Genomic DNA, 23,959 nt, shown 5'->3' on the forward strand with positions numbered 1-23,959 from the left:
TCTGGCTGATTATAAACATTAAAGTAGAATTCCTGGCAGAGCTGTTGTATTGAATTACATTCGATTGTAAAGGTGTTCCTAATATAGTGGCCACTAAGTGTATGCAACCTCCTAACTGTGTTATTCTCTGGTACTTTAATGAACTGGCAACTAAGTGTTGCTAACATTAACAACAAATCTAGTGTCGCAACTCTGTTTTTCAATGGCTCTGGGTGAAGTTAGTGAGGGAGGGTCATAAAAAAGTAGAACAGCAAATAGCTGTGAGGTTCAGGTAATGACATCTGGCATTTATGCACTTCATTCGTTTAAAAAAATGCAGATTGTGCTGGAGTTTCCTTTGCCTTTTTTTTTTTTTTTTTTACACTTTGCAGTTAATATGGATTGCTACAGACACCCTGCATCAGCTTAAGTTTCAATTCCTCGTTTATTTGCACATTATGTTAATGGCAGTCATTTTCTAATTGTTTTTTTTTTATTTAAAAATCCACAACTAGGCTAAACCATAGCAAATATATCTCTTCTTAAATACTTACACTCATCTTTTTAATGACTATTCAAAGAGTCTGTAAACTGCAATATGAGATTTATTATTTAATTTAATAAATGAATACATATTCATTCTGTGTATTTAATAACTTAATAATTTTATTGTGAGCATTCTCTTAAACTTAATCTTTCTTGAATATGTGCTCATTTCCTCTTTATCAAATTGTTGTTCCTCTTTAGTAAGATGCTTCCACCCCTTTTATATCAGTGAACCACATCTAGGTCTCATCTTCACATAACATTTACTGGCTTGACTGTCTCACCTCATGCGTCCTGCATATCTACATTTGACAGGTTATAATGGATAATTTCTGTATCAGATTATGCATCTTTTATGGTAAGATATTTATTTATTTATTTTCTTCTCTTTATTGCTTATTTGTTATTTTGTACACACCATCACTACGTTAATAGCTGTCTATTTCCATTTTTTTGTAAGCCTTCCTGTGTTGCAAGTGTTAAACCTTTTTTTTCTCCTTTTGTATGTTTGAGAGCAGTGAGTGGCAATAAGATTTTAACATGATCTCACCAGGTGTAGTCTAAATGTGTTAAAATTTAAAGCTGTAAAATGAATTGCAACACTCATGTTGTGCATGAATAGATGAATGAGTGATTTAAAAAGAAAACGTGTGTCATTGTAGGAATTAGTTTAAAGCTCTTACAGTTTTAGTTTTTACTGTAGATTTACAGTTACCCAACATTTAAAGACATTGTTAATCATAAGACATTAGACACATCTAATTTAAGACAACTTCACATGTTCAAAACCATGACCATCTCTTCTTAAGTAATAGCATATGCAATATATGTATCTATGACCACCGCAAACTACTGCAAAACTCATAGATGCACATGAGTTTCACATATTAATGTATTTGTAATGGAAAAACAATTACACTAAAGAGGAAACCAAACAAACTAAGGGTTTTCACAGTGTAGCATGACCTCAAATTCTTTTTTTTTTCTTTTCTTTTTTTATGGTTATATGTTATATATTATTTTTATGGTTTTTATGGTTATAAGACATATTATGTTATTTTATAAAATAATTGCCTCTATTGTTGCTACAGAGTGAAATCACCAGCAGCTGCTGAACTGGTTTTTGGCATCTGTTTCTATAGCATGTATTTTAGTATTGCTCCAATGCTGTATTGACCATTTAGCAAGAAGGAACGGAAATATCAATTTTATACATTTTAATTGATTTAGCAACTGTAAACTGTAAACCTTGACAGTCTTTTTTTATCCCTTCTAAACACTTTAGCGTCTCAGTCGGTGATGGCTTTTAACATCGAGCCTGTTATCTGGAAAATCTTCACTGCGCCTTCACAGAGACAAAATGTTGCCTTTGGCTATAAGATGATTCAGAAAGATGTGTCAAGGTGAGAGCAACATAACCACTGATAATGAAACTAAAAAACCTGCATTGTTTGGAAAGCACATCATTATCAGTACTTACCATGACAAGAAGAAACTGTCTTACCAACATCAGTCAACCACAGATGGTTTTGTTTATATGTGGCCTGTGGGGGTAAATCTGAAATAGATTATTCTACACTGATATGAAAAACCCCAGATTAAAGTTTTTGTGCTCCATTGCACATAATGAACAATTATCTGGGAATACTGGTTATCATACTGGTTAACAAAATGTTTATTGAAAGTTTGTGTGTCTTTTGAATCGTCATTGTTGAATTGTCCATTTGAATTTAGCACCAAACATTGAACTTACAGATTGAAAGAGAGAGACCAGCTTTTGATGGGCTGTAGGCAGAAAAAGAACCAAGAAATAAAATTTCACTCAGACACAGTTATAGACATGGTCTATGTTCAAAATAGCATGATACCATACAAAAAGCAGGGGAGAAATCATGAAGAAGTAAACTTGCAATTTTCCAGAAAAAGGTCAGAATTGCAAGAAAAGAAGTAAGAATTGTAAGATATAAACTCGCAATTGCGAAAAAAAGTCAGAATTGCGTGATAAGAACTTGCAATTCTGACTTTTTTCTCACGATTGCTAGTATATATTTTCCAATTCTGACTTTATCAAATGCAATTTTGTTTAATTCTCACAATTCTGAGAAAATTCTCAGAATTGTGAGATGCAAACTCGCAATTGTGAGGGGAAAAAAAGTCAGAATTGTGAGAAAAGTCGCAATTACCTTTGTAGAACTACATGGGACTCACAAACAACTATCGCAAAATATGAAAACAGTCATGGATCATCCAGGTAATGACAGGACAGTTAAGATTCAAGGGTATGTACATTTTGAATTTGAATGGGGCAATTTTTATAAATTCAGTCATTTTGTCTTGTGGAGTAAATGCAAACATCTGTTATGTGAAATAGCTCATTCAGGACATTACTAAATAAAAATAACGTGATTTTTTATGATCCCTCTTATTTTGTTAAAATTATTAAAATGTTGCATATTCTGCAAGGGGTAGGGGCACAAACTAACGCGGAAGAAACTTAGCGTATTTACTAGTTGCCATATCAACAATATATAGAGAAAAAATTGCGCCAAAATTCAAATATCTTTGGAAGATAACACTGAACATTTATTTAACAATAGCAAAAGTAAATTTCGTATACTTAAGCTAATTTTTCAACTATATTTTTTGTTTTTATTTAAAATTAGACAAATCTGATATTAATTTATTCTCCTATCTCTTGTTTAGCAGTTTGGGTAGTTCTTTAATGCTTCACTAACTATCAGAAGACACTAACCAGGTTTAAATTCCAGTTTCGCAGACAGGGTTCGTTGTAACACACTGCGTTACAATGTGCCCCACTACTAGAACTACTATTCTATTGTAGGAAACTTTTTCCTTGTCGAAGCAGAGACCAGGAGACGTTGCGATATCTTTCAAGCAGAAGTTACTCTTTATTGAGAAACGCGTTGTGCGTCGCTGTAGTCATCCAAGTCTAACCAAGGCAGTGTATACATGATATTTTATAGGCATTCAGTGGGCAGTCCTTAAAGGTGTTGCCCTTACACACAGCCTTAGAAGTGACCACTAAAACAAAAGCATCTAAAGACAAGAGCTTGTCATGCCAAATGGTCAGGAAGTGCATACCTGGGCTGCAAGACTTGATCTCCTTAGAATACAATGTACATAACGTTTTCAGTTTATATACTATTACATTGGAACCTAGATATAATATTTTATAAATTTGTAATCTCACAGTTCCCCCTTTGAGAGTTCTAATAACTCTCACAAAATACAAATTTAAACTTTCTTAAATCCCTTCTATAACCTATGTTTGTTACATAAGTCCTATCTTCCAGTCATGCAACTTGAAATAGTTACAGGCACATACATCTTATTCTGTGTCATGTCCGAAATTTACATAAGTGTTGTTCTTTTACTTGAGTAAACTGTTGACACACATATACAACACAGGGTGATAACATGTGGTATTAACTACATGATGACACAGAAAACCATGTAGCATAAGCGTGAAAGTCTAAAAGTTCATGGCGCAATTAATTTGCAAACTTTACTGTGCTACATCTCCATCTTCCAATGAAACATCAGTCATAGCAGACATTATAGAGGATGGATAAGTGACTGAAGTGTGCTGTAGCATAACATTTAAGGCTGTGAGTGTACCTAACCAGTGTTCCCCAAATGGTGGAAGTGACAGTCAACTTTCTTTTGTTCAGAATGAGTCTTTTAGATTTCTAGTAAATTAGTGGGGAAATTAAGCACTCACAGCCCAAATGGTTAGCATGTCAGCAAGCTGTTGCTCTAAGAGTTTGGAGAAGAGGGGAGGGGCAGTTTCAATGTAGCAAGTAGACTGAGTAGGAGCTGAGTAAAGCTGTTCATTTCTCTTAACGTCTTTTTGTTTTTCCTACACTCTTTCATCCAATGTCCGGATTTACCACAGTAATGACAACTGCCCTCTCTCTTAGGACATATACGTTTCTGTTGATTCTCTGTGTTGACCTTAAAGGATGCTGCTGCAATCTTTACTCTTGCATCAGAGTCTTACATCAGAGTCTCTTTCCCAAGTAGCTAACCTATCCAAGTTGTTTTGCAGGGTTCCATTGGACCATGTGAGGTCTAAGAAAGGCAATGCATTTCTGTATTTTGATAAAAGCCCATCAAACCACATGCGGACCAGTGGTCCATTATCCTCTAACACCTTCTCTGGAGTGTCAGCTATTCCACTGTATGCTGCAGCTGACTGACAAAATCTTTCAGTGTACTCACTTACAGTTTCATCCTTCTTCTGTACACAACTAGTGATCTTTGACCAGTCAACCTTTGGTCCAACAAGGTTCTGTAACTCTTTCAGAACTCCTTCTCTCAATTCACCTTTGCTGGAATGCTGAAAGTCAGAATTATTTACAGCACTTTCAAAATCATTGAATTCTGACTCTGTCAAGATTTGTGACATTAGCTGGGTGACTTCAGCTAGACACATATCATAGAGCTGCATCTTTCTTGACAACTCTCTTCTAAAGCCAAGAGCTGTATTGTCTGCTTGTAACTGCAGTATGGGGATTGCAGATGGAACTGCATCAACCCCTTTTACCCTACTCTGAGCCTTTTGTCTTGCTCCACACACTTCAACTGCATTTACATCTTTATCCATAAATCCAGTATTGCTATTATCCTCTAGTCTACAGAAAGACTGTAAGTCAGGATAGCTTTCATCTGACTGTTGGTCTTTTGAGTCACATTTAGTTGAGGCTTTGTTAAGGCCCACCTTTTTCATGAGACAGGACATTCGAGTGTGCAATTGTTGGTTTTGTTCTTTTAACTTAGCAATACTCTAAATTTGTTCTTGTGCTAAGGATAATGTAAATTCTCTGTGGCAGCAGATAATGCCTTTTATGTTTTTCTTCCTGATACATGCACCCAACACCTTCTTGCATTCTTCAGTAGACCATACTTTTACTGGGTGAATACCATTTTTTTTTGGCAAATCCAATCTGACTGACTCAGTCACTATTGAGTCCATGTGCTCCCCTAACAATGATTTAAACTCACTATCTGTCCATAAAGGGGTAGCTAGTCCACCTTTCTCAGTTGTTGGAATTAGTCTAGTGTTCTTTCTCAACATTTTGTAATGTCTTTCTGGCACAACAGTACACTTTCAACACTTCCCTGACAGAGCAGAGGATAACGTAGTTAATACACATCGTAATGTATTCAACCTTTCCTGGCAAACAAAGTAGAATCAACTTGCTAACACAAGAGTTGTAACAGTTATAACCTTCCCTGACTTAACAGAGGATGAACCACCTTCTCTAGCAAAGTAGAGGATCACTATATTTGGTTAAAACACCACCTTCCCTAATTACACAGAGGATAAATCACCTTCCCTGGTAAAGCAGAGGATAAATCTTCCCTAACTTTACAGAGGATAAACCATCTCTAGCAACGTAGAGGATAACCAATTCTGTTAAACAACCTTCCCTGACTATACAGAGAGAATGAACCACTTCTCTGGCAAAGTAGAGGATGAGCTACTGTTAACACACTGTACCTGTTGTTAACCTTCCCTGGTTGAACAGAGGATGAATCGTCTCTGACTACACAGAGGATAAACCTTCTCTAGCTACGTAGAGGATGATTAGCCTGTTAACCAACCTTCCCTGATTAGACAGGATAAACCAACTTCCCTGGCAAAGCAGAGGACAACACAAATTATTAGCACTTTACGCTAATTCTTCCCTGCCCGAACAGAGGATAACCAATTTTTCCCTGCCGAAACAGAGGATAACCAATATTAGCACGTAATGCTAATCTTCCCTGCCTGAACAGAGGATAACCTTCATCTCTAAAAGAAAATTTTTTAGAGGATAACTTAGTTAACCAAACCCTACAGCTGTCTGTTAACTCTTCTCTGACGGCGCAGAGGATAACAAATTTGTACTGGTCTTAAAGGTTCTTTTGGATAGAGTAGCACTCACCAACCCTTGGTTGTACAGAAAAATTCAGTCTAGAATGAAGTCAGATCTTTGTTGAGCTTGGAGCTTCAATCTGGATTCAGGTGAGGAGCTCTATCCGGGTCACGGCACCATAACTGTAGGAAACTTTTTCCTCGTCGAAGCAGAGACCAGGAGACGTTGGAATATCTTTCAAGCAGAACTTTATTGATATAGAACTTTATACTCTTTATTGAGAAACGCGCTGTGCGTCACTGTAGTCATCCAAGTCTAACTAAGGCAGTGTATACATGATATTTTATAGGCATTCAGTGGGCAGTCCTTAAAGGTGTTGCCCTTACACACAGCCTTAGAAGTGACCACTAAAACAAAAGCATCTAAAGACAATACAGGCAATTACCCCCGACTGTGTAGATAATAGTACCCCAAATGGTATAAACAGTAGCTGGTCACAAGAACTAAGAACTAAACATTCACACATAGTTTGACTTCCAGTAGGAAGATCAAAGCATTCAAATGCATAGGCGCTAACCCAGTCAGTCTGACAGTATCGCCCATACCTTCACATTATCATAGAGACAAAGGCACAGCTGTGACTTGAGCTTGTCATGCCAAAAGGTCAGGAAGTGCATACCTGGGCTGCAAAACTTGATCTCCTTAGAATACAATGTACATAACGTTTTCAGTTTATATACTATTACATTGGAACCTAGATATAATATTTTATAAATTTGTACACTATACAGTTACGATATAACTGGCATAATCAACTTTTATGCATTTCTGTTGAGAAACCATGGAAAAAGGGTGAATAAAGACTGAGAGGAAGAACCTGAACATCCAGAAAATATTATTTCAAGAAATGTTCAGCATTTGTACTGTCTCGTCTATTTATCTTGTGTTCTGTGAGAGCTGTGAGTTGAGGGAGGGGAGTGTTTTGTTCAGCTCTGTGTTTTTCTGAATGTCTGGATATGTTTCTTCGTCTGTTTGGGTGTATTTTTTTGACCTAGGTTGTATAGCTGTATTTTGCAGAGTGTCAAACTACAAAATTATTTAAATTTGAATTTCTAAAAAAATGCTATTATTTTGTATGAAAAAAAAAAATAATTATTGTCTTTTATTGACAAAATATTTTAGTTTGTCATGTATATTTTTTTAATTAAATCAGATAACATTTTTAGCTGTCATATGGTCACGTTACAACATGCCCCATAACATGTTACAATGTGCCCCACCTATGTTGTCACATTTCACTTCCCTTCTTTCAGGGTAAATAAAGAAAAAAGTATACACTGTATTAATGAAACAAAGCCACATATTTGTACCAGACATGTGTGAAATTAATGAGGAACAAAAGAAATTCCCTGAACCCTAAGTTACACAAACTGAGAAAGTCAAAAAGCGTTAGGTTGTGCGCCGCTCTCCCCTATGAAACTTATGAGCAGAACTGTAGCTTAGGATGCTTTTGCAGACTGTCAAGAGTCAGAGAATCACCAAATGCTATTGACATTAATTGCCCGTCAGTTTACATTAATGTTTAAATGACATAAAAATTCAAAGTAATCACTTTGGTAATCTAAAATACTTTTCGGATGTAACTGTAATTTGATTACCACCTATTTAAAATGGAACTGTAATGAAATACAGTTACTCAAATTTTGTATTTTAAATACGTAACTAATTTACATGTATTTCGTTGCACCCCAACCCTGTAATTTCACAATTACTGCTATATTGTCTTTTAAATATGGTTAAAGTGCCAGATGTACTGACAAGCATTTATGTAAATTAAATATACTTAAATGTCATTTCTATTTAAGCTTGTGTCATGTGTTTAAATATATTTGTATATTTATAAAATCAGATATATAATTACACATATATTCACTTCAGATGTTATACCAAACAACACACTACAGTTAAAATTATAATCAAGTACTTTACATGTGCTTTAGCATGTTAGTCAACACATCAAAATCTTTAAAGCATGACAAAAAGATCATTAAATCAATGATTTTAAGCTTCATTTGATATCATTGCAAAGTGCACTTTATTTTAAATAGTGTGCTTAAGTGTGTCCAGAAACAGTCAGTAAAGTGTTTTCTGTCATTTCAAAGAAGCACAACGGCGAACACATCAAGTATAAACAGCGTGCGTGTATACATCGGCGTGTATTCCACATATGTGCAGTAGATCGGCTTTGAACGGCAAACAAACATGGATTGTTGCACATCATTATTATTGCACATCTTTATATTGTTTTAACTATGGATTGTAGAGTTGTGGGTAGAGACGGACTTCTCCACACAGCTTCTCTTCAAATTCGACATCCACGTTGTTTTCCAGTGCATGCTTTTGTAGCCTAGTAACCATGCGTATTTGTCCACGTGCTCATAAAATGGGAGGCACGTGGATGTCCGCAAAAATCCTTCGCTTACACCCTCCGATGATGATTTTTACGCCACTTGGACCCTAGCGGACCCTCGCCTCGTGCACGCAGAAAGTACAACCGAGGCCCACGGAACGTGGCAGTTGCAAGTGTCTAGTTTATTTTCAATTGGAGACATGCGGAAAGCGGCAAAACGTGGATGGTTGCGCTGCCGGTGTGGATCCAAAATCCTGCCGCTTCCAAAAGCACAACTCTTCGTTGCAGTCGGCGCCAAAGATAAAAATATTTGATCTCTTTATGAGTGGCAGCGGCATCCATGATGGCTTTAATCAATCATCGAACAGGTTATTGATTGGTTTTCAACCTGAGGGGATCATTGTAAAGTTCCCTCAAATTATTTGAACCAAACAGAAAAAAATATTGATAAACAATTAATGACAGTAATTAATAATTGAATAATGGATGACACCAAATGACACGAGCACAAACATTTCCATTAAGATTTATTATTATTTTTTTGTTGTTGATGTTTGTAACTATGGCAACATCCTTCCGAGACCGTGATGCGAGCACTGCCTCAACTGCACGAAACACTTCCAATACGAGCAGTGTTGCCAAGTCCGCGGTTTTCCTGAGGAATTGGGCTACTTTTATACTGTTGCCGCAGGTTGTTTTTCATGTCTGCGGGTTGAATCGACCCAAAATAATGTGTTTTTTACAGAACCCCCTGAAATGTGATTGCGCTAGTTTTGGGCTAGTTTTGAGGAGCAATCGGGTGGGTTTTGTTGGGAAAACCTGGCAAACCTGAATATGAGAGAAAGTGGCAGTCGGTGGTGTTTGTCCACTACAGCGGCAAAACTCCACTCAGTGCTGCTGGCAACACTATAACACCTCTGCTTTGGGGTGTGTTTGTAGTGAGTGTGTTTAATCAATGTTTTTTTCACAACCAGTGTTGCCAAGTCTGCGGATTTCCCTTGGAATTGGGCTACTTTAACACTGTTGCCGCAGGTTGTTTTTTATGTCCGTGTGTTGAAGCGACCCTAAATAACATGATATTTAGCCCCTGGAATGTGAATTTTACCAGGGGAACCCTGCCAAAAACGTGGATTTTACCCCCCGGAATATGATTTTTACCGGGGTACTTTTCACTTGATATTTGCATAAAGTAGAGAATTGCCCAAACTTTGGATGCTCTCGGATGCTCTTAACGCTTTCTCTGGTCCGCTGTCAATCCCACAATGCACCACGCAAGCGTGAAGCTCAATTTCCATAGGAATGAATTGAAAATGCTCGCTCTGCTGCCCGCCAGTGGACACGCACCATAAGGCCAGCTTTGTTTCCAAATGCCCAAGTAAAGATATGCTGTCAGTTTTATAAACCTATATAAACCCAACTAGTGTAATCACAATGAAAGCATCCAAACTGCAATATTTAACAAATATATAACAACTGCAAAACCTCCATTGTGTAAACAATATGATTTACCAACTAAATCCAGCATAAACTCCAGCACTGCCTGCATAGTTTTAAATGCTCAAGAAAGGTGCCACAACCTGAACCTCACAGAGACTGGCTGCCGCCCGCGTTTTCCGCTTGCTATTTGCATAAAGTCGAGACCTGTCCAACCTTTTTGAAGCCCGATTTATACTTTCACCTGGCTCCGCAGCGCGAGCCTCCGCAGACTGCGCATGCTCCTCCCCAAATGGACGAGGCGTTTATACTTAATGCACGAAACAAAATTTCATTAAACATTTTAATTTAATTTCATGAACATTTTTATTAAACATGGACCTTTACTTTTATTATAAAGGCTGCAATTGTAGGCTCATTTTGTTAATGTATGCAATTAATTTGGACAAGCACAAACTGGGTGCCTGTGACATGCCGGTACAGACACTTACGCTTGGTCAGAATTGGCTCGAAGGCGTGCATGTTCGGATGCGGAGTCACGCGCAAAGTTACAAAAAATGCTGTGCACAACGTCACGCGAAATGGGTCATTTTTGCCATGTGCGGTAAGCCCAAAGTATACTTTGGCCGTCCACGTTCGTGCACCGTCCGCATGACGTAATTTTCGTCATCCGGAGGGCTTGCGGACGTCCGCACACCCTGTCCGTGTGTAGCCCAAATTTCGAGACCATGAGGACGGTGCACGCGTAAGCATGACAGAAGAGTCCACTAGGTGGCAATACGCACAGTACTGAGCACAGTGTGCAGTCGTCGAAGAAGAGTGTGGAAAGAGCTATTCAAAAACAACACACTTGAAACCAGTGCTGTGTTCAAAATCGCCCCCTATACCCTTATTCACTATTCCCTTATATAGTCCACTTAAAGGAGTGAATGAAAACGAGTGAGGGAATTCGGACACTGAGTGTGCCGGAAGGACTGTCGCTTTTGCATAGTTTGTGCTTGCTGTTTAATAATCATTTGAAACATAGCAAACTGCAGCTCCAGTAGTAATGAAAAAAAATTATCTTGAGTTAAAATTATCTTAAACCTAAATTAAACAATTTAATAATCAAGTAAAAATTAATTTATACTTGTATGATACTACGCTGTAACCACTTTGGGAAGTGGATGGATGATTCAGTTGTGTCACCATCCTTTGGTCAGACGCGGGAATTCATTTGGTGCGCGTAAAAGTATGCTGATGTCCATCTTTCATCTTTAGTTTTTTTTGTAATATGATCAGAAGTTTTTGCATCATACTCAAAACCCAACCAGGAACACCACAGATTTCTCCTTTTTTAACATGTTCTCATATTCCTCCTGTCTTTTTTCAGTCTACTTGTGAGTGATCCTTTAATACAACTCAGTCAAACTCTGAGAGGACAAATATATCGCTGTACTGTCACTGAAGGAAACTGCCTGTCACTGCCCATTACTGGTACTTTTTATATGATGCTTTCAAATATGTAATATAAGATACTAGTTTTATTATCCATGATAGCATTTCTTTAAAAAAAAATCCACTTTTTATTCAACAGTCACCAATGAGGCTGTCAACATGTCCCTTGGACTTTCAATGTCTATTGATCCTGAGTCTTCAAGAGCAGTAGTAAGTTTCATATTTTAAATAATCCGTTTTTGTGAGAATATAAAATCTTAATGCTATAAGAGAAATTATGTTATGATATTCTAAAGTTTTACTGCAAAAACATGCTAGATTTTGTGTATTTATATATTTGTATAATTTGAATCATTGTTGAGCCTTACAATTTGCAGTCAATCTAAAAAATTTCTAAAATAATTAAGAATTTTTGCTTCTCCAAATTTTACACTAATGTTCATATTAGAGTTTGTCATGTTGAAAATAAAATCTTAATTTCTCTCAGGTTTGTGGTCCAACCATACCCAAGAACTGTGATGAAATAACCACTTACAATGGCATGTGCTTTAAAATCAGTCCAGATAATGTTGTGAGCAGATCTGTGCCAGAGACTCTGAGAGGTACATTTATGGCATTCTACCAAATCAAAGCAAGTCTTCTTCATACTGTATATACTGTATGACATGATTATTCAGATTAAATGAAAATATGATGCAATTTTTCATTTCTCCAACCTCAGAATGCCCAATATCACAAATTGATATTGCTTTTTTACTGGATGGATCTGGAAGTGTAAAACCTCTGGAGTTTATTAAGATGAAGGATTTTGTTATAGAAATGATCAAAAGTTTTATAGACCGCGATACACAGGTAATCAGTGCATTTATGATTATTATTATTTAGCTTATGCATGATTTTTTTTTTTTTTTTACCCCCAGTTTTCAGAGCATGAGGCACTAAATCTGTCTGTCTTTTTTACAGTTTGCCATTGCACAGTTTTCTACACAATGTGTCATTCATTACAAGTTTCAACAAGTCAAAAAAGCCACCTGGTGGCAAGATGCAGTGAATCGGATATCTCAACAGAGAGGATGGACCTACACCGCAAGAGCTATAAGAAAACTTATGTGAGACATGTCTGCTATTTCATTGGAATTCTTTTAACTACGAGTAATATTACTTCTTACAGAAAGACTTGGAGTAAGGATAAGTTTAACAGGAATTCTAGTGAGGGCTGAGGAGCACATCCTATTTTAAAAAAACAAAACAAATTATTCCTCATATAAAGAAAAACTAAGATGATGGATAAACAAAAAACAGTGATACAGTAGATGTCTGAGCAACCATGCAAAAAGTACATGAAAACAAATGTATTAATGAATGGATACACATACTGCTACGATTATTTTTTCTTTCATTTGTGTGTGTGTGTGTGTGTAAATGTTTTACAGTGCTTCATAATTTGATCAAGGTTTCAAAGACAAGCCATTTTAACTTGTTAAGAAATGTCTTCTATACATATCCCATAATTATAATAATATTGATTGAATATTTTGTACCAATTTCTATTAACAGGAATGAGTTATTTGTAAGTAATGGAGGTGCAAGACCATCAGCCAGTAAAATTTTGGTTGTCATCACGGATGGTGAATCAACTGATCCAGATGATTTGACTGCAGCTGTTCAACAAGCACAAGCTAAAAATATAATACGATATGCTATTGGGGTAAGATGGGATTTCTACTCATATTTTGTCTCTGCTAGATTAAAAGACTTAGTTATATTAGTTGTGCAAAAGCTGGTTTTATTTATACTGATTCAGATCTAGATGCCTAAGGAAAATCAACACACATCCTTTCCTGATGTGAATTGTCTTGGAAAAGATTTGACATTTTCAGTGAACAAACACAAGATCTAATATGGCCACTGTGATAATATTGTGCATTAAAATGACTGTTTCCCCTAATAGGACATCACTTACTCAACCTCATGTCATTCCAAACCTGATTTTTTTTTCTTCTGAAGGGTTTTTAAAAATGAAAATCAATGGTGTCCATTGTTGTCTTGACAGCAGAAACATTCTTCAAAACATCTTCCTTTGCATTCATTAGAAGAAAGAAAGCCAAACAAGTTTGAACTGAAATGAGGGGGAGTAAATGACGGCTGAATTTAGATTTTTTTGTGAAATATCCACTTTATTATAGTTAATAAAATCATTACATTTATGAAGTGTTACAGTTATCTCCATTAAATTTTTCTTAGGTTGGCAATGCTTTTAATAGAGACAAAGCAAGAGAGGAGCTGGCAACTATTGCATCTTTACCCACCAATAATCATGTGTTCCAAGTAACCGATTTTGATGCGCTGGAAAGCATTCGTGAAAAACTCAAAGAGAACATTATTGCCATTGAAGGTATGTTTGCAGAATGACTGACAGAATGTTTACATTTTAGAGTTATCAACTGTCATGTTAGTACAGTTACTTTGTTCATTTGGTTGATTTATACTAATAATACTACTAATAATAAATAACTATGTTGTTGCTTCTTTTATTTGTTATAGGAACCCAGACCTCTGGAGATTCATCTCGAATGGAGTTTGCACAGGACGGGTTTAGTGCAGCATTTACATCAAATGTAATTCTATGTATTTAACTTATTTCACACCAAAGTATTTTGTTTTTGTTTTGTTGACATTATTTGCAACCATAAATATACATGATGTTTGCTGTTTTGACTCATGTTTCACTAGGCTTTTTTCACACCTCAATGAAAAACACTGTAGATTTTGTATGCTTGTAAACTTATCTAGAAATTGAACATTATAATATTATCTGCATTCAGACAGATTTGATAATGACTGCAGTGGGAGCTTTCCAGTGGAAGGGTGGATATCAATTGTACAAACCAAATGATAATTCAGCTGTCTTTCAAGCTGGAAGTGAGCATGACAGTTATTTAGGTGAGATCTCTTCTTTGACTGTGTAAATCAATATTAATCAGTCAAAATACATCTGAATATTTTCAAGTCTATTTTCTTCACAGGTTATTCCTTGGCAATAGCAACAATGTCAGGAGCAAAGTATGCAGTAATGGGAGCGCCAAGACACAAGCATAAGGGACAAGTAACTGTTTCAAGAATTGAACAAAGTGATTTAAAACAACTGGATCCTCCTAAGGTTGTAACACACATATTAATGTAAAATATTAGCACAACACAAATTAATGCAATCGAGTGAAAGTATGTGAACTCGGAATAACTGTACAGTGAATACATTGCTTCCCTTCCTCTCTTCTCAGCCTCAGATTGGCTCATATTTTGGAGCTGAGGTGTGTGTGGTGGATTTGAACCGTGACTCCAATACAGACCTACTTTTGGTATCGGCACCAACATACATGGAGTCTGACCGGGAGGGCATAGTGTTTGTTTACATCTTCACACGTCGGGTCAGTGATTATTGGGCGTTCAATTAAGATTTAATTTTTTTAAAAAAAGAGTTCCTAGAATAAAAGTGAATAAATGTACCATTGTGTCTGTGTAACCCTGTTTCTCCTCTCTCTGATCTATTTTAATAGTCAGACTTCATTTTTTCGGATACACTGGTGGGCATGGCAGGTCAGAGGGGTCGGTTTGGCTCTTCTCTGGCCAGTCCAGCAGATCTGAATGGTGATGGTTTCATGGATGTGCTGATTGGAGCTCCTTTAGAGGAGGATGGACAGGGCAGCATCTACATCTTCAATGGGAGAAATGGAGTTATCATTCCAAAATACTCACAGGTGAAAAAGATGTGGGTTGGTGTCAGTTTAAAGGGATAATTAATTCTGTCATCATTATTCACCCTGGTTTCTTACATTACTTTACTTTTCTTGACTCATTTCATAGACTCATTGTAACATTTTTGTTATGTATCATTCCTTGAATAAAACAGAGAATTGCTGGATCGTCTGTGCGACCAGGTTTGCGGTTCTTTGGGATTTCATTGAGTCAGTCTTCTCTAGACCAGAGTCAAGACAAGCTTCCTGACATTGCTGTTGGGTCCAAGGGAGCAGTTCTGCTTCTCAGGTCTGTTTTCTTCTATAAAGAACTAAAAATATATACAAATACATAGTTTGAGCCATAATCATTCATATGTGTTATATGTGGATCATTCAGGTCCAGACCCATCATGCTCTTGGAAACCAAAGTAACTTACAACCCAACCAAAATACCAACCGGTGACTGTGCGAAGCCATTGCAAAACACCCTGACTGTGTGCTTCACCATGAGCAGATACAAACATGGCATAACAGGTTTATTCATAATATAATTGCATAGTTTTTATGTTTTTACATCACGTATGGTCATATATTCTGCTCAAGGTTTGTAGTATTCTGGTGTGTTCTTGGTATCCGGTATTAGTGCATTGCTAATATTTTTGGGCTTTTATGATCAAACACATTTTCTAGGTTTGGCTGCAAATATTAATTACACCATAACGCTGGATGCCAAGCGACAGAAATATCGAGCATACTTCCCACCCAAAAACCGGCTCCTCAGTGATGTGATGAAAATTGGGGTGCAGGAAGTATGCAAAAGTCATGCTTTCTTCATAGAGGTAAGCATCAAATGTCATTTTTGTTTTGCATTTATAAATAGATTTTCAGTGAATCTGATGATTCTAGGCTATAATTTGGGACTAAAAGGATAATTCCTGCTTCTTATACTTAAAACTCAGGCATTCAAACTTCATTAATTATCCTTTATTTTATACATTTTTGTTATAATGTAACTTTTATGTGCTTACATTAAAAAGTGTGTAGTTACAAATGATCTTCTGCTGAAATTCCACATAAAAACATTTAAACACGACACACACTATTAATTATAACTTGATTATATACACAGCAGCAAGAAAATTAATAGGATGTCAAACAGTATAACCTGACAGGATGAAAATAAAAAACCAATAATCCATATATTGTCTTCTTAACTGTGATAAAACTACAAATGTTTAATATTATATTCAGTGATTCAATATTCAATTATATTCAGTTTAATATTATATTCAACATTTTAAGAAATATGATGGGGACATAACAAGAAACAAATGCAAAGCAAGAGTGACCCAAGTATAACCATAGAGTGTTTTGTTAATAACATCTCTTATTATTTCTCGTTTCCATAAGGCTTGTTCAGAAGATGCTCTGAACCCGTTGTCCAATCAGTTAAATTTCACATTTGAGGGTCTTCCATCAGCAAGTATGCAAAATTTGAGACCAATACTGCTGCCAGAGATAAAGACCTCCACAGACCACAATGTAAGAGTTCATCGGTGTTAAGAGCAGAAGTTAGCAGAACTTCATCACATATGAACATTTCATGAATTTTTCTGTGCCCTCACTTTGTTTTATAGCTAGATTTTGAGATAAACTGTGGAACTGATAATTTATGTGTTGACGACCTCAGAATGGATTTCAATTTCTCTGGGTGAGCAAATCATTTGCTCTGTTTCTGAACTGAAGTATGAAAAGAAATAAATAATTCCAAAGCATATTGATGCTTATGAAAGTATTTACGAATCTCTCTTTGGTTTCTGTGATCCAGGGCTACAAACATAGAGGTTGGGATAATGCAGGAGCTCAATGTGACAGTGTTTGTAGAAAACAGAGGAGAAAACTCATACAACACTCTCTTCAACCTCAAATACCCCTTTGGACTTTCCTACAGGAGATTCACGTCTAAACAGGTAAACATAGGCACATATGCTGAAACTGATACTAGTTAATAATGATAACAATGACATTTCTAAAGCAAAATAGCTATAAAACACTGAAGATGCAATGAAGTTTTGAATAAGCCACATTAAAATTATGGAGTGTTAGACTTTATTTTCAAACCATGCAATGCAATGCAATGGAATGTTAGTTAGCATGTTTTATGTGTGTGTTGAAATATATGATAAACATTCTGTATGAGCAGGGCAGAGTGGAGTGTGTGTCTCTGGATGCTGAGCGAGGAGTTACACTGGGAGAAACCTCTTGCCAAATCAGTAAACCCATCCTCAAGGAAAAGACTCAGGTCAATAATCACACCGCTGACATGAACATTTGCTTATGTGGAGGAATGCATGTTAATGGTTAAACTGATAATCATTATTTTGCTAAAAAATTATTAATCGCAGTTGTTCTCATTTGAGACATTTCTTTTTAGATTTCATGAGAATTACTGCACTTTCACATAAGCACAAATCAAGAGAACATCAAGTCATAGACAGGGTTTATTTTATAGTCAAGATTCATGTTTAGATTTATTACAATTAGTCCCAGAAATACTTCATTTATTAATTCGAGCAGAATATCACAATGGAGATCACTGAACTCCAACCTTTGACCTTTTCAGGAAAAAAAACCAGCGGGCCAAAATTGCGAGGAGTATGTTTAATTGATCTAGAGAAGCAGGAATCATGATCACGATTAAAATACTATTCATTGTCCAGCTCTACTCATATGCATATACACACGCTCATTTACTGACTTGATTACTTTTAAACTCAAAGCAGTTAAAGAATTAGTTAACATCATCCTAGGTGTATATGACTTTCTTCTTTATGATGACACAATTGGAGAAATATTAATAAATATCCTGATGCAGCCGAGCTTTATAGTAGTAGAAAGTGTTACCAAACGAGTATGAGCTGAAGAAAGTGTCTCAATCCACATCCATCCATCATAAACATATTCCACATGGCCCCCAGGGGGTTAATAAAGGCCTTCTGAAGCGAAGCGATGCATTTGTGTAAGAAAAATATCCATATTTAACAAGTTATAAAGTGAAATATCTAGCTTTCCCCAGATGGCCTTGCGTCGCATCAGTTACAAAAGTACAAAAGTAAGCTGAATAGGGAAGGCGTAGGATGTAGCGTAAGCTTTGTGAACTGCGAGAGGCGTTACACTTTCTTCGCAAGTAGAATACGGAAGGCGGTCTGGCGGAAGCTAGATATTTCACTTCATAACTTGTTAAATATGGATATTTTTCTTACACAAATGCATCGCTTCGCTTCAGAAGGCCTTTATTAACCCCCCTGGGGGCCATGTGGAGTTTGTTTATGATGGATGGATGTGGATTGAGACACTTTCTTCAGCTCTTACTCATTTGGTAACACTTACTACCATTATAAAGCTTGGATGCGTCAGGATATTTATTAATATTTCTCAGATTGTGTTCATCATAAAGAAGAAAGTCATATACACCTAGGATGGCTTGATGGTGAGTAAAGCTTGGGGTAATTTTCATTTGAAAGTGAACTAATCCTTTAACAAACACTTTTATCCAGAGCAACTTTCATGGGTGTGTGACTGTTCAACATGTTCTGTTGTCATATGAATTACAACAACTTTAATTATTCCAAAATCTGGCTTTTTTGTTCAAATTCTAGGTTGTGTTTGAGATTACATACAGTATTAATAAAGAAAGTACACTGGGCCAAAATGTGACGTTTACTGCTGAGGTCAGAAGGTATGACATCATCTTTGTGCGCTAGAAGTTGTTTGAGTGAACTCAAAGTGTGAAACAGCCTTTGACCATGAGCTCTAGGAGGACTCTCACATGATCATTTTATCAGAAATGGATAAATCATACTAATAATCAAAACCTCCATCTCTCACAGTGGAAATGACAAACACTCAATCGACAGTGAATTTAAAAAACAGAAAACCATCGATGTCAAATATGCCATCTATATTGCCTTGATAAGGTTAGTGCTCTGCTCCATGTTTCTGTATAAAAATAATACCACATTTGTCTTTATTCTGTACTGCAATATTGTCTTTTTCTTTCTTCATTTTAAATAAAAGGCATGAAAATACCACCATCCACATTAATTTTACTTCAGGGAAAAGGGATCTTATGAAACCCGTCCAGCAGATAATAAAGGTATTAGTAATTTTTTTTTTTTTATTGTATCTTATCTTTATTTTGATAAAAGAAGAAAATACTGTACATAACTCTTCCTTACTTTCTTTTTCCTCTTTCAGGTTCAGAATGACCTCAGAGAATTAACTTTCAAAGTGTTCATCAGAGTACCAGTGAAACTTGGTGATACTGACATCTGGACTAATTCAAATTTGCAAGTGTGTGAATTTATTTCTCATCTCATAAGCCATACAGGTATACTGATTATTTTAAATAAATAATTTTGGTATGATGTAGGGAAGAAAAATGGCATCCCATCCTTCACCCATAGTTGTTCTGAAACACTTATGTTTGAAACCAGTGGTTCTGCACTAGGAGGCCTCAGCAAAAAGTAGGCCTCAGGATGATGTAAAAGTATTTAAATTAATAAATTATTATAATATTAACATAATCTTACTTTATTTAAATCAAGATGTAATCTGAAAATCATATTTCTTTGTATTTTCCCTCAATAATCATTGTTTTTACTGAAGAACAAATACAGATTATAACTTCTGGAATCACAAAATGAATTGTGGTTAAATTCTATACTTTAAATTAATAATGTTAATTAATTCAGTATATCATTAAAAAAAGATTGTGAACAAACATCTTTATCATAATCACAGCAGGGGAATGAGAACTATCTTAGCAAATGTAAAGGGGTTGGACAACAGGGGCCTACGAGTTAAAGAGTTTGAGAACGTCTCGGTTACAAAGGTAACCCTCGTTCCCTGAAGGAGGGAACGGAGACGTACGTCGGACAGACCGACGAATAGGAATCTCGCTAGAGAGGCCAATCTACTTCGAGTGTAACTACAACGAGCCAATGCACATTGGCATGCAATCATATGCATCAGCTGCTCGCCTCGCAGCGCGTGTATATAACGAGCAGCAGGTGCGTTGCATCTTCAGGTTTTCGCTGAGGAGCCGAACCGGATAGGCGGCAGCATCAGCGGGGTACAGCGACTGTGGCGACGGGACGTACGTCTCCGTTCCCTCCTTCAGGGAACGAGGGTTACCTTTGTAACCGAGACGTTCCCATTCAGTCGGTCACGTTCGACGTACGTCGGACAGACCGACGAATAGGAATCCCTACCAAAGCGCCACAGGGGCTGCCCCCTTCCAGCGCTCTGTTGTAAGCCACCTGAACCCCCTTGCCTACGGACGGTGGGACAGGGCTAACACAGAGAGTGTCGATCACTGCTGTTCCCCAAAACCCATTCAGTGAGACTATTGGATAACGCTGGGAAAGCGTACCCTTCCGTTGGGAAAGGAACGCTGCGGAAGCCACATCCTTCCCGAAGGAGTTAAGTGGAGAAGTACATATGGACTAACCCGTAGGCTGTACTACATATGGAAGAACTGGGGTGACTCCAACTCGATGAGAGGTGGGTTCTCCCAGAGGGAAAGACACGGGCTTCGTTTAGGAGCAACCGTGGAACTAGACATATGGGATCCCAGTAGGGTCACACATATGGTACCCAGCCTAAACCCGGTTCTCAAGGATACAACGGAGTATAGGCCTAGCGCCAGACGCTCCGCCACGTCGGCTGCCGAAGGGAGATCGGAGGACTCAACAGGGTCTGCCTTGTAGGGACTCTCTGGAGAAAAAAGCGCATGTAAGCGCAGCAAGCCGACACTAAGCCGGGGCCTCTCCGTGCCTCTGACCTGAGGTGAGAACACGGGAGGAGACCGGCTCGACACGAAGGCTATAGAATCTAGCGAACGTGTTAGGTGTCGCCCAGCCCGCAGCTCTACAGATGTCTGTTAGCGAGGCGCCACGAGCCAGCGCCCAGGAAGATGCGACGCCTCTCGTGGAGTGCGCATGCAATCTGAGCGGGCAGGGCACGCCCTGAGCTTGGTAAGCCAGGGCGATGGCATCCACTATCCAGTGGGCCATCCTCTGCTTGGAGACAGCCTTTCCCTTCTGCTGGCCTCCGTAACAGACAAAGAGCTGGTCTGAGGTCCTGAAGCTTTGAGTTCTGTCTATGTACAGTCGCAAAGCGCGAACTGGACAGAGCAAAGCCAGGGCTGGGTCTGCCTCCTCCGAGGGCAGCGCTTGCAGGCTCACTACCTGGTCCCTGAAGGGAGTGGTAGGAACCTTGGGCACATAGCCAGGCCGGGGTCTCAGTACCACATGGCCGTCACCCGGCCCGAACTCCAGGCACGATTCGTCGACCGAAAAAGACTGCAGGTCCCCTACCCTCTTGATGGAGGCCAATGCAACCAGCAGCAAAGTCTTCATAGACAGAATCTTTAAGTCTGCCGATTGCAAGGGCTCAAAGGGAGCAATCTGAAGTGCTCTCAGCACCAGAGCAAGGTCCCAAGAGGGTATGGAGGGAGGACGAGGAGGATTTAACCGCCTCGCCCCCCTGAGGAACCTGACGACCAGGTCGTGCTGACCAACAGATTTGCCATCTATGTGGTCATGATAAGCGGAGATAGCAGCAGTATGGACTTTGAGGGTGGAGGGGGACAGCCTACGCTCCAACCCCTGCTGCAAGAAGGAAAGCACGACACCGATCGAGCATCTTCGGGGGTCCTCTCGACGAGAAGAACACCACTCGACGAACAGGTTCCACTTCAAGGCGTAAGCCCGTCTCGTAGACGGAGCACGTGCCGAAGCGATGGTGTTAAGTACCTCGGGGGGTAAGTCACCTAGAACCTCCGCGTCCCGTCCAGGGACCAGACATGGAGTTTCCAGAGGTCTGGACGCGGGTGCCAGAGAGTGCCCCGTCTCTGAGAAAGAAGGTCCTTCCTCAGAGGAATGGGCCAGGGAGGGGCTGTCGCGAGGAGAGAGAGTTCTGGGAACCAGGTCCGGTTGGGCCAATAGGGCGCAACTAGCAGAACCTGCTCCTCGTCCTCCCTGACTTTGCACAGGGTCTGTGCAAGTAGGCTCACTGGGGGAAACGCATATTTGCGAAGGCCCCGGGGCCAGCTGTGCGCCAGTGCGTCTGTTCCGAGTGTTCCCCCGGACAGGGAGTAAAACAACCGGCAATGGGAGGTTTCTGGTGAGGCAAACAGGTCTACCTGAGCCTCTCCGAACTCTCTCCAAATCAGCTGGACCACCTGGGGGTGGAGTCGCCACTCTCCTGGCAGCGCAGCTCGTGAAAGCTCGTCGGCCACACGGTTGAGCACACCGGGAATATGAATGGCACGAAGCGACCTCAGATGCTTCTGACTCCAGAGGAGGAGATGGCGGGCGAGTTGCGACATGCGACGGGAGCGTAGACCACCTTGACGGTTGATGTACGCAACGGTCGCAGTGTTGTCCGTCCGGACCAGTACATGCTTGCCCCGTAGCGGCCCTTTGAGGCGGCTCAGAGCAAGGCGTACCGCTAGCAACTCGAGGCAGTTGATGTGCCAATGCAGATGGGGGCCCGTCCACACCCCTGACACTGCATGCCCGTTGTACGTGGCACCCCAGCCCGTGGCAGAGGCATCCGTGAATACCACAGCATGCCGGGACACCTGCTCTAGGGGTACTCCAGCCCGAAGAAACAAGGGGTCCGACCACGGGCTGAAGGTTTGGCGGCACTCCTGAGTGATTGCCACCCGGAACGTGCCGCGTTGCCACGCCCATCTCGGGACCCGGCCGTGGAGCCAGTGTTGAAGCGGTCTCATATGAAGCAGACCGAGCGGGGTTACTGCCGCTGCGGCCGCCATATGCCCCAGGAGCCTCTGAAAAAATTTCAGTGGAACCGCTGTCCTGCCGTTGAACGTATTCAGGCAGTTCAACACCGACTGAGCACGTTCCTCTGTGAGGCGTGCTATCTGTTCGACCGAATCCAACTCCATACCGAGAAAAGAGATCCTCTGCACCGGGGCGAGTTTGCTCTTTTCCCAGTTGACCTGAAGACCCAACTGGCTGAGGTGTCTGAGCACCAAATCCCTGTGTTCGCACAACTGATCCCGAGACTGTGCCAGAATGAGCCAGTCGTCGAGATAGTTGAGAATACGAACACCCTGTTCTCTCATGGGAACAAGGGCTCCCTCCACGAGCTTCGTGAAGACGCGGGGAGACAGGGCCAGCCCGAAGGGTAGGACTCTGTACTGATATGCTCGACCTTCGAACGCGAAGCGCAGGAATGGCCTGTGACGCGGAAGAATCGAAACATGAAAGTACGCGTCCTTCAGGTCGATCGCTGCAAACCAATCCTGGGGACGGATGCACTCGAAAATGCGTTTCTGTGTGAGCATTTTGAACGGTAGCTTGTGAAGGCTCCGATTCAAAACTCGCAGATCCAGGATCGGTCGTAACCCACCGCTTTTCTTGGGTACAATGAAGTAGGGACTGTAGAACCCTGACCTCATATCGGCTGGAGGGACCGGCTCTATTGCGTCCTTCGCCAGTAGG

At 39.4% G+C, this 23,959-nt stretch overlaps 1 protein-coding gene across 1 annotated transcript in view; it reads left to right on the forward strand.

The window, feature by feature from the left end:
• The first annotated feature begins 723 nt into the window (after positions 1 to 723).
• The window catches only part of LOC127523709 (integrin alpha-X-like), a 29,392-nt gene continuing 6,156 nt past the window's right edge, over positions 724 to 23,959 (forward strand). Inside the window, exons 1-25 of the mRNA XM_051914751.1 lie at positions 724 to 883; positions 1,811 to 1,928; positions 11,624 to 11,727; positions 11,828 to 11,898; positions 12,176 to 12,290; positions 12,410 to 12,540; positions 12,652 to 12,797; positions 13,246 to 13,396; positions 13,933 to 14,083; positions 14,233 to 14,306; positions 14,514 to 14,631; positions 14,715 to 14,848; positions 14,970 to 15,116; positions 15,246 to 15,446; positions 15,599 to 15,732; positions 15,823 to 15,959; positions 16,116 to 16,264; positions 16,836 to 16,967; positions 17,063 to 17,136; positions 17,254 to 17,395; positions 17,629 to 17,727; positions 19,085 to 19,164; positions 19,316 to 19,402; positions 19,503 to 19,581; positions 19,683 to 19,778. Of these exons, the coding sequence (XP_051770711.1) occupies positions 847 to 883; positions 1,811 to 1,928; positions 11,624 to 11,727; positions 11,828 to 11,898; positions 12,176 to 12,290; positions 12,410 to 12,540; positions 12,652 to 12,797; positions 13,246 to 13,396; positions 13,933 to 14,083; positions 14,233 to 14,306; positions 14,514 to 14,631; positions 14,715 to 14,848; positions 14,970 to 15,116; positions 15,246 to 15,446; positions 15,599 to 15,732; positions 15,823 to 15,959; positions 16,116 to 16,264; positions 16,836 to 16,967; positions 17,063 to 17,136; positions 17,254 to 17,395; positions 17,629 to 17,727; positions 19,085 to 19,164; positions 19,316 to 19,402; positions 19,503 to 19,581; positions 19,683 to 19,778 (2,907 nt within the window). The 5' untranslated portion in view covers positions 724 to 846. The remainder of the gene's footprint in view (positions 884 to 1,810; positions 1,929 to 11,623; positions 11,728 to 11,827; positions 11,899 to 12,175; positions 12,291 to 12,409; positions 12,541 to 12,651; positions 12,798 to 13,245; positions 13,397 to 13,932; positions 14,084 to 14,232; positions 14,307 to 14,513; positions 14,632 to 14,714; positions 14,849 to 14,969; positions 15,117 to 15,245; positions 15,447 to 15,598; positions 15,733 to 15,822; positions 15,960 to 16,115; positions 16,265 to 16,835; positions 16,968 to 17,062; positions 17,137 to 17,253; positions 17,396 to 17,628; positions 17,728 to 19,084; positions 19,165 to 19,315; positions 19,403 to 19,502; positions 19,582 to 19,682; positions 19,779 to 23,959) is intronic.

This window comes from Ctenopharyngodon idella, chromosome 12 (assembly GCF_019924925.1).
Source record: "Ctenopharyngodon idella isolate HZGC_01 chromosome 12, HZGC01, whole genome shotgun sequence".
NCBI lineage: Eukaryota > Metazoa > Chordata > Actinopteri > Cypriniformes > Xenocyprididae > Ctenopharyngodon > Ctenopharyngodon idella.